Below are 9004 nucleotides of genomic sequence, written 5' to 3'. Positions count from 1 at the left end.
ACACACACAGACCAAAAAGAAAGAAAGAAAGACAACACTTCTTGAACTGTGTAAGTATGGTTTTGTCACAATTAAGATTTCATAACTCGTTCTATTGAAGATGATGGTTGTTATGGAGTTAAATATTGTTTTGTAATTTGACAATTACCCTTTTTGTCTGTTGAAGCAGCCAACTGAATATAATACATATGCAGATATTGATGCTGCATATAAATGCCTAAAAGAGCAATATGGAGTGAAAGATGAGCAGTTGATACTGTATGGCCAATCTGTTGGTAGTGGTCCCACACTTGATCTGGCTTCACGGTTACCAGAGTTAAGAGGTGTTGTCTTGCATAGTCCAATTTTGTCAGGGCTGAGAGTGTTGTACCCGGTAAAACGGACATACTGGTTTGATATTTACAAGGTAGAGTTTTCTCCGTGATTGTACTCCAATTTGTTTCATTCAATATATATGGGGACTTTATGCAATTTGTTTTTTTCTATCCAGAATATTGACAAGATTGGTATGGTCAAATGTCCAGTTTTGGTTATACATGTAAGTCATTCTCTATCCTGTAGTTGTGTTAAATGCCAAAAATCCGAGCCTTGGTTGTTATTGTAGCTAGCTCTTCATAAAAAGGAATTCTTATTGCAATAAGTGAGTGTTTGGTTTAGTCACATGTTTCACTATTGATTAGTTCAATACTTATATTTGTGCTAATCAAGGTGATCAAACTCGAGAATTAACTTAAATTTGTGTAGGTTTGGTAAACTCGGATTGTAATGTTTAGCTTATAAACTCAGTTGTAGGAGTTTACTTGTGAAGTCATAAACATGATATGAGGACCTAGATTTATGAATTGAAGAATTTGATAACATTTGTTAACTTATAAAGTCATAAGCATTTTACACGATTAGTATCTAAATGGTGTTTCATTTTTTTAAAGAGACAATTAACTAGGCACACATGAAAAACCTTAATATTTCTTGTTACTAATAGTATGAAAGGTTTTATGCTAAATGCGTTTGAATGTAAACTTCAAATTACTTGTTTTATCAACAAGACCAGTTACAATCACCCATTTCTTTATGTTCTATGTAGTTTCTATATTATGAATGGAAGGAAGTGTTTACGACTGTGTATTGAGTATACATTAAATTTGTTTTAAGAGCATACAAATATTTCTTTCGTAGTTAATAGTGATGGTGATCATTCTTTCATGTTCAGGGGACAGCCGACGAAGTCGTGGATGTATCCCATGGGAAACAGCTCTGGGAGCTTTGCAAGGAAAAGTATGAACCCTTGTGGGTAAGTGGTGGTGGGCATTGTAATCTTGAGCTTTACCCAGAATTCATTAAACATCTAAAGAAATTTGTACAGACAGTTGGAAAATCTAAAGGAACATCAAATGGTTCTAAAAAGGATACAGTAGTACAAACCAATGACCAAACCACAGCTAGCAATGAAGTCGTATCTGGAACTTCGAATGCATCTGAGCTTAGTAAAGATCTTCCAGAAGCTTCGAGAAACAGTTTAGATAGCCGCCTCGAGAAGTCGAAAAAATCAAACCAACCAGAAAAATCACGAATGAGCACAGACCATGTTGATAGGTTTAGGAGAAGAAAGGGGTTAGTTTGGTAGTGTTTGTACACAGTATCCAGAAGAATAAATTTTTCTTTTTAAGTATAAACATGGCGGGTAATCTAATTCCAATTCCTCAGGTAATGAATTCTAAATCTAAATGAATGTATTAATGTGAGATTTATGCCTTCTTTGCTTATTTAATTGTTCCATAATTCAGCTGTAATGAATTGAATGTCATGTAAAATCAATGGTTTGATCTAAATGTAATCATAAAGATACTTTGTTTCGGTAAAATACCAGCTTGATCTTCAGATTTGGCCTTTTTTTTTCCTCCTTTCCCTTCATTGGTCAAATGGACGATGGTTTTGCTCCAGTTGATTATAAATCACTGTATAGCAAAAAGTTTGGATAGAAAGGAAAAGCTGAAAGGGGATTTGTAAGGCTCGGCACAGCCAATAAAGTTTACAATAAAGTATTCCAGTCTATAATTCTATATATTAATAAATACAATAAAAAATAGGGACTATAAAAACTTACGTGTATCCTATTTTATTAAAGTTTTATACTATAAGATAGCATTTGGTGGAGAGACAGAGACGAAAAGACTGAGACTGAGAGACAAAGATTAAGAAAGAGGTTGAAATAAATCTCAGTATTCTGTTTGGTGCAAAGTGGGAGATAAAAATTGAAACAAAAATAAAATTCTAATTTAATTTATACAAAGGATAAAATTGAAATTAATTAATTGAAATGAAGGCATTTTAGGTCTAAAATGTTATTAAAGTTTCAGTTTTCATCTCTAAAAATTTTAGTCCTATGTGTTCTCACTTTTTTGAGGTATTGAAATAATACTGAACTTTTGAAATTTTGGGAACAGAGACAAAAATTTTAGTACCAGTCTCTGAACCAACAAACATGATATTGAGTCTCAGTCTTTCCAGTCTCTGTCTCAATACCTCAAAACAAACGCTAGCTAAAGGCATTCATTTCATATAGTTGGGAGATTTTTACTTTAATGGAATTTCCGTTAAATCATGTTGGATTAGACAAGTTCTTATTAATAAGATTTGAATGTTGGTAGTTCAATCAGGACCAAAATTGATAAAAGAAATAAGGAACCAATTCGACACATGATTAGCAATATGGATGTGATGGTCTTCAGATTTTAGTTAATGTTGGACCACAATCTTGGCTTAAATGATAGGTTGTTGACTGTGATATGCGTTTTGTGGCACTCAAATAAAGAAAGATCTACCAAAAATCAAGACCTAAAATGAAATTCCAAGCCATTTTGGATACCATCTTCTCCACTAGGGCAGTAATGCAACACCTTTATCATTCTTTCAAAACTTTTTATCACTGCATTTGCTTCATAAGTCATAACCTTGGTGACATATGCTGAATCATTTCCCACCAAGATAACCCTTTCCTTTTCTAGTGGGTGTGGAGAAAAGACCTAACAATATATTCATGCCTTTCATGAAAGGACCAAAGAAAAAAAGATGCCTAACACCAGGATTTTTATACATGTTTTCTCTTTTATCGGCCTCATATTATTTCTTTGAACATTGATGATTGTGCCCTTGATTAGGAGAGCTTCTGAACGAGTAGAATTGGTTCCTAAAATTCTAAATGTGCTCCATTCTAAAATTTCATAAATTTTTAGTTTATGATGTATCTACGTGTAAACAGTTTCTCTGTAAACATGATACATGATAGAATTAAATCACGTCGTTTGATTCATGTAGCCGATTCCACCTAGTTGGATAAAGGCTTTGTTGTTGTTGTCGTCGTCGTCGTTGTATTTAGTTTATGAAGTGAGAATATATAGGTTATTTTGATCCTGTGCTAATCAATCATTGATCAACATGCTACGTGGTCTGTCGTAGAGTTGAACAATAATGTGGCATATCACATAACATTGACCAATGATATTTCATGCCATGTTACATTAATTTATAATATGATACATTATTGGTTATTTATGCCACATGACATGTCAAGTTATCAGTCAATATTAACAAATGTTAATATATATATATAATTGACAGCTCATAAATGAAAATGCCTTTGAAAATGCAACTTTAAAGAATAAATTATCACTTATAATTTTAAGGACTAAAATAAAATAGGTGTTTGTTACGGTACGATAATAAATTCATACGTATCGATACGTTTAAAATATGGACAAATAACAAGACACGTGGAATTTATTTTTCACATCAACATTTAATTTTTGTTTTTTTAAATATATTACATCACCACTTTTACGGAAATATTTGATAACCAAAGGAAATCAGCCAAAAATAGCCATAACTTGCCTTATTTAACATTTATTAATTGTTACGATAATTAATTAATGCTAAATAAAGTAAATTCTGACTGTTTTTTTGGTCTACCTAGCAACTATAAATACTGGGGACAAAACATCTCTTTAATTTGATACTTCTATAATCTTACTCCTAGTATCTCTTAGACCTCATACTAATTTAGTTATTAGAGTCTCTATAAGTACACCACCCCATCTAATTCCGAGGCGACGATTGATTGGTGGGTCTCCTTCTCAACTCCTCTCTAATAACGGTAAGTAATTCTTGGTAAGAATATATCCATTTAATTAAATAAAAATAAAAAAATATTTTTTTATAAAATTTATAAAAAGTCTTAAACATCCTTCTTTTATTTGATTAGACAAAAATATCCTTTTAAATTAACGAAATTTTAGAATTCAATTAATCCTAATTTTATAGTTTCAAATAATTTAAACAACAAAACAAAAACATATTAAAAAAAATAAAAAATTCTTCATTTTCTCCAATTTTTCTAATCATTCGTACCCCCTCTAAGCAAAGAAACAAAAAATCGATTCTTCATCTTCTCCAATTACCCCCTTTAAAGCAAAGCAGTAAAAGTTCCAAATCAAAACCCTAGTTTCTTTGTCGCCGCTGTAAGACTGCATCAGCAGAAGGGATCAATTTGAACATGTCACCGGCAACAAAGTTCAAATTCCCATCTCCTTTGAGGTTACCAACAACCTCCGGCTGGTCGAAAACGGTGCACTTCAACTGCGGAAACTCTTGATGAATAAGCTTGGAGACACCACCAACATCAACAATGGAGCCGAGATTCTCAAACACGTGCCTGCACTCCTTGAGCGCAATTTTGAACATGTATGAATCAGCGGTGAAGAACCTAGGGTTTTGGTTTGGGATTTTCACTGCTTTGCTTCAAAGGGGTAATTGGAGAAGATGAAGAACGATTGATTTTTTGTTTTTTTTTTATATGTTTTGCTTAGATGGGCACAAATGATTAGAGAAATTGGAGAAGATGAAGAAATTTTGATTTTTTATTTTTTTAATATGTTTTTGTTTTGTTGTTTAAATTATTTGAAACTATAAAATTATGATTAATTGAATTCTAAAATTTCGTTAATTTAAAAAGATATTTTTGTCTAATCAAATAAAAGAAGAATGTTTAAGACTTTTTATAAAATTAAATAAAAAATATTTTTTTATTTTTATTTAATTAAAGGGATGTATTAGTAAAAGTGGTGATATAATATATATTTAAAAAAATAAAAATTAAATGTTAATGTGAAAAATAAATTCCACGTGAATTGTTATTATTTGTCCATATTTTAAACATATCGGTACGTATGAATTTATCATCGTACCGTAGCAAACACCGACAAAATATACTTCTTGTTTCAGTTTCCAAATTAGACCTTTACTCTTCTTTTTACAACTGCATATTTTAACTATAACCTGCGTTGCATGCTTTATACTACACTAACTAGCTCTCTCACAACACTTGAAGCGTCGCTAAATGGATTTAAATTGTGGATAATGCACTTAGCTACATTTATAATAGAGTGGATAAGTACATTTAAGTTCACTAGGTTTAAATTCGAACATTGCGTGAAACTAAGATGAATATACGTGTGTGTGTGCGCAATTAAAATTGGAAAAAGTTAAAAAGGTATAGAGAGTTTGAACAGGAGCAGGTGAGGGAAGCTGCTGAGAAGATTGAAGAGGGATTTGTTATCCGCATGATACTTTCATATTAAGTTTTCATGATTACTTGCGGTAAGATTGAAGAAACCATCTTGCTGTAAATAAAACGTTTTAAGTATTTTGGGTGTATCATATACAATAATAAAAAGATTGAGAATGATGTAAAACATAAAATACAAATAAATTGATCAAAATAGTAGAATACATCTAATTTTATATGCCATAAAATAGTACTTTTAAAACTGTCATTAGACCGATTATGTTATATGAGATAAAGTGTTAGGCGACAAAAAATGAGTATAGACATAAGTTAAGTGTAACAGAGACAAAAATATTGAGATGGATGAACAACTACATACATATAGACAAAATAAAAAACAGATATATTAAAAAGAGAATTGGAGTAGTGCCTATTGAAAAAAATACTGTAAAATTTTGTAGAAAATCAACATAACATTTGATTAGGAAGGTGGATGAAATAAAAGGTAGATGAAAGACGAATGACAGAAAAAAACTTTAAAAAATACACAAGTGGTCAAAAAGGATCTATGTATAATTTGCAAACATGATATATAAGTGTAATGACATCGTTTAATCTATATAGTCGATCCCACGTAATGAAATAATTTTTTTGTTTAAGTCTGCGCATTTATGAGTGTACACAGCATTATTGGCGATCACATGCGGTTAAGGGCTTGATGCCTACAATAAGATCAGTATTCAACTTTTATTGCCCTAATTAAATCTTTTAAGCATTATATATTAATAGTATTGAAATCTTCCTAAAAGTAACAAGTTATTCCCTCTAATAAGGCCTTGAGATGAGATCTGAATCCATCCAATGCCATTTACATGCTCTATCCTTGCCGCCAGCTCATTCTGATCATAAAACGAAGCCAAAGACTTGCTCCTTATTCACCAGAAAATTATTTTTAAACCTAACTATGTTTTCATTCTTATAAATTAAAGTGGTTTTGATTGTTAGTTCCTATCAAGTTGGCCCATCTAAAGATCACAAAAGTTTGACAAATTTCTCAAACTTTGTGATATTCTAGGACCATGAATGCCTTTCTTTTGTTAGAAAATTAATAAATTGATAAAATAAAGGGTTATGTGAATCCTACTATTTTAATTTAAGAATAATTAAACACTTAACTTTTTCACTTTATGATCTCTTCACTTTATTTTTTTGAAAGGGGTATCCTCACTTAAAAAAAACTCATATTTTCTTTCATCCCAAACTCTGCCTCCAAAAATAAAATAACACCAACCACATAAGTTATGACATACACACAATCTGAGTCATATACAGGGAAGATCCACATGAACCCTAAAACCATGTATCTCTAATTTCTAGTATCTTCTAGTGATGCACACAAGAAAAACAAAAATACACTTAACACCTTTATGCTTTACATGAAAAAAAAAAAGCACATTTCAACCATCCAGTAAAAGATAATTCAAGACTAAGCAAGAAAATGGATAATCAAATATCGATGTAAGACTAAACCCATCACATCGCCTTACCTTCGTCCTCCTCAGGGTCGCGAAGAGTCCCGAACATCCAGTCCATCCATATGGTGTAGTGGCCGTAGTTATGGCGATATGTGGTATGGTGAATGGTGTGGTAACCAGCACCCATAATAGACCACACTTTTCCGTGAATGCAGTCGTGAATATTCGCAGTCCAGATGCCTTCGATGAATATGAGTGCCAAATGTGCAGTAAAATGGACTGGGATAATAAATAGAGAAAGGCTATGTGGTAATGCCTGGAGTATCCCATCAAGAGGGTGAAATGCCAATCCTTTGATACATGCAAAAAACAATTAAGAAGGCCAAATTTATGAACTATGATAAGAATATATATATATAGATCCATAGCTGCAGAAACAAGATGATTAAACTTATCAAAATGTGAATTGTGAACCTGAGTTGAATTGCATGCCAATATTATGCAGAACAAAACAAGCCAATGCATGAAAATTTTGCTTCTAGCAAGCAAAAATATAAGATGCAAAACATTTTAATAGTAAAACTGAACTCGCGGGTATTAGTTACATGTTTTTGTTTGTAAAATAGCATTTAAGAAAGAATTCTGACCAAATGTTCAGTCATTTTATGTTAGGCTAATACATGCAATTAACATCCACTAAAATAAAAAGAAATAATGACATCACAACATTTGAATCACTATCTGCCTGGACACAGAAAATATTTCTCAACTGGGGTGGCTTTAAAATGTGAAACAAACAGAACCGGATAGAAAGGGACAAGATGAAACTGCCCCAGTAATTTCTATCTGAAAAGATTTGGGGTCTGAGGATTCAGAATATTGAATCAGAGGAATTTTACTTATGCAAAATGACTAATACTATGATCCCTACCCTCAATTTGGGAAACTAATAACATTCTTTATCAAAACAATAAGTCACCTCAAATGGAATTTCAACTAGAACCTTGTATGACTGAAGGAAAAATCTACTTTTTCATTCCTACAGAAGCACCTATCATTTTCATTTTGTAAATTGTTTGCATCTGCACAGATTTATGTCTTTACTCTATGATTGATTGTGCTCATATCCTTCTTTGTATCCTCCCAAAAAACTCCACTATTCCCTTTGTTTCTAACCAATCTCCTTTCAAAATGTTCATAATTCCATTCCTAGTTCTAGTGTATCCTCACAAGTCACAACTACTTCATTATAGGCACTTCCTTCCATTTCTAAGGTTTGCTTAGTAATAAAGGAAACAAAATCAAGTGACACGATTCTAATTTGGTAAGAGGTGACATGCAAAAAGAGTACAAGAAAAGAAAGTTTCCTTTAGCTTCAAAACAAAATCACAGCTTTTGGAAGGGCTTCCAAGACTTCTCCTTTAGCTTATCAATCAGGATCACCACCTACCTAGCTCTTGGACTAACCAACTGAAAAGAACATATCTGTATCTTATGATATAAGGTTCAGAAGGACTCCTTTACTTCAAAGCTAATGCGAGAATTTAAGCTCAAACTAAAGTAACTGAAGGCACATCAAGAAAACAATAGCTCAAAATCACACATTGAACCATTTTGATCAATAAAAGCTTACTGTTGTTGCAATCATAGCATATGCATCAGCCATCAATAACTAAACATGAGTCCTAATTTTTGGAATTTAATGAACTATATACACATCAACTATAATATAACATAAGGAATAATCAAATGCAATCAGAATTTGAGCATGATATAACTGTAACACCTTATTGAAACATTGAATATCTAACATACTCACCAGCAAATGGGGAGAGAGTGTTCTGCTTGTTATAGATATGATGAGTAGCATGAAGATACTTGTAAAGTGGCTTTATGTCATGGAGCTCTCTGTGCATCCAATAAATACCAAACTCTACAATAATCATATAAATTGCTAAATACACAACAT

The 9004-nt window shown here is 32.0% G+C and overlaps 2 protein-coding genes across 2 annotated transcripts in view; one reads left to right on the top strand and one right to left on the bottom strand.

The window, feature by feature from the left end:
* LOC107623072 (protein ABHD17B) overlaps positions 1 to 1878 on the top strand; it is a gene marked incomplete in the record, with an annotated part of 10924 nt that extends 9046 nt beyond the window's left edge. The window contains 3 exon segments of the mRNA XM_021114780.1: positions 170 to 406; positions 491 to 538; positions 1211 to 1878. Of these exon segments, the coding sequence (XP_020970439.1) occupies positions 170 to 406; positions 491 to 538; positions 1211 to 1624 (699 nt within the window).
* The window catches only part of LOC107623531 (delta(7)-sterol-C5(6)-desaturase), a gene marked incomplete at its 5' end in the record, with an annotated part of 3815 nt that continues 1794 nt past the window's right edge, over positions 6984 to 9004 (bottom strand). The window contains 2 exon segments of the mRNA XM_016325849.2: positions 6984 to 7386; positions 8855 to 9004. Of these exon segments, the coding sequence (XP_016181335.1) occupies positions 7094 to 7386; positions 8855 to 9004 (443 nt within the window).

Source organism: Arachis ipaensis, chromosome B10 (assembly GCF_000816755.2).
Source record: "Arachis ipaensis cultivar K30076 chromosome B10, Araip1.1, whole genome shotgun sequence".
In the NCBI taxonomy this organism is placed as follows: Eukaryota; Viridiplantae; Streptophyta; class Magnoliopsida; order Fabales; family Fabaceae; genus Arachis; species Arachis ipaensis.
The sequence above is the reverse complement of the archived record's forward strand: the minus strand, read 5'-3'. Positions and strand labels throughout refer to the sequence as shown.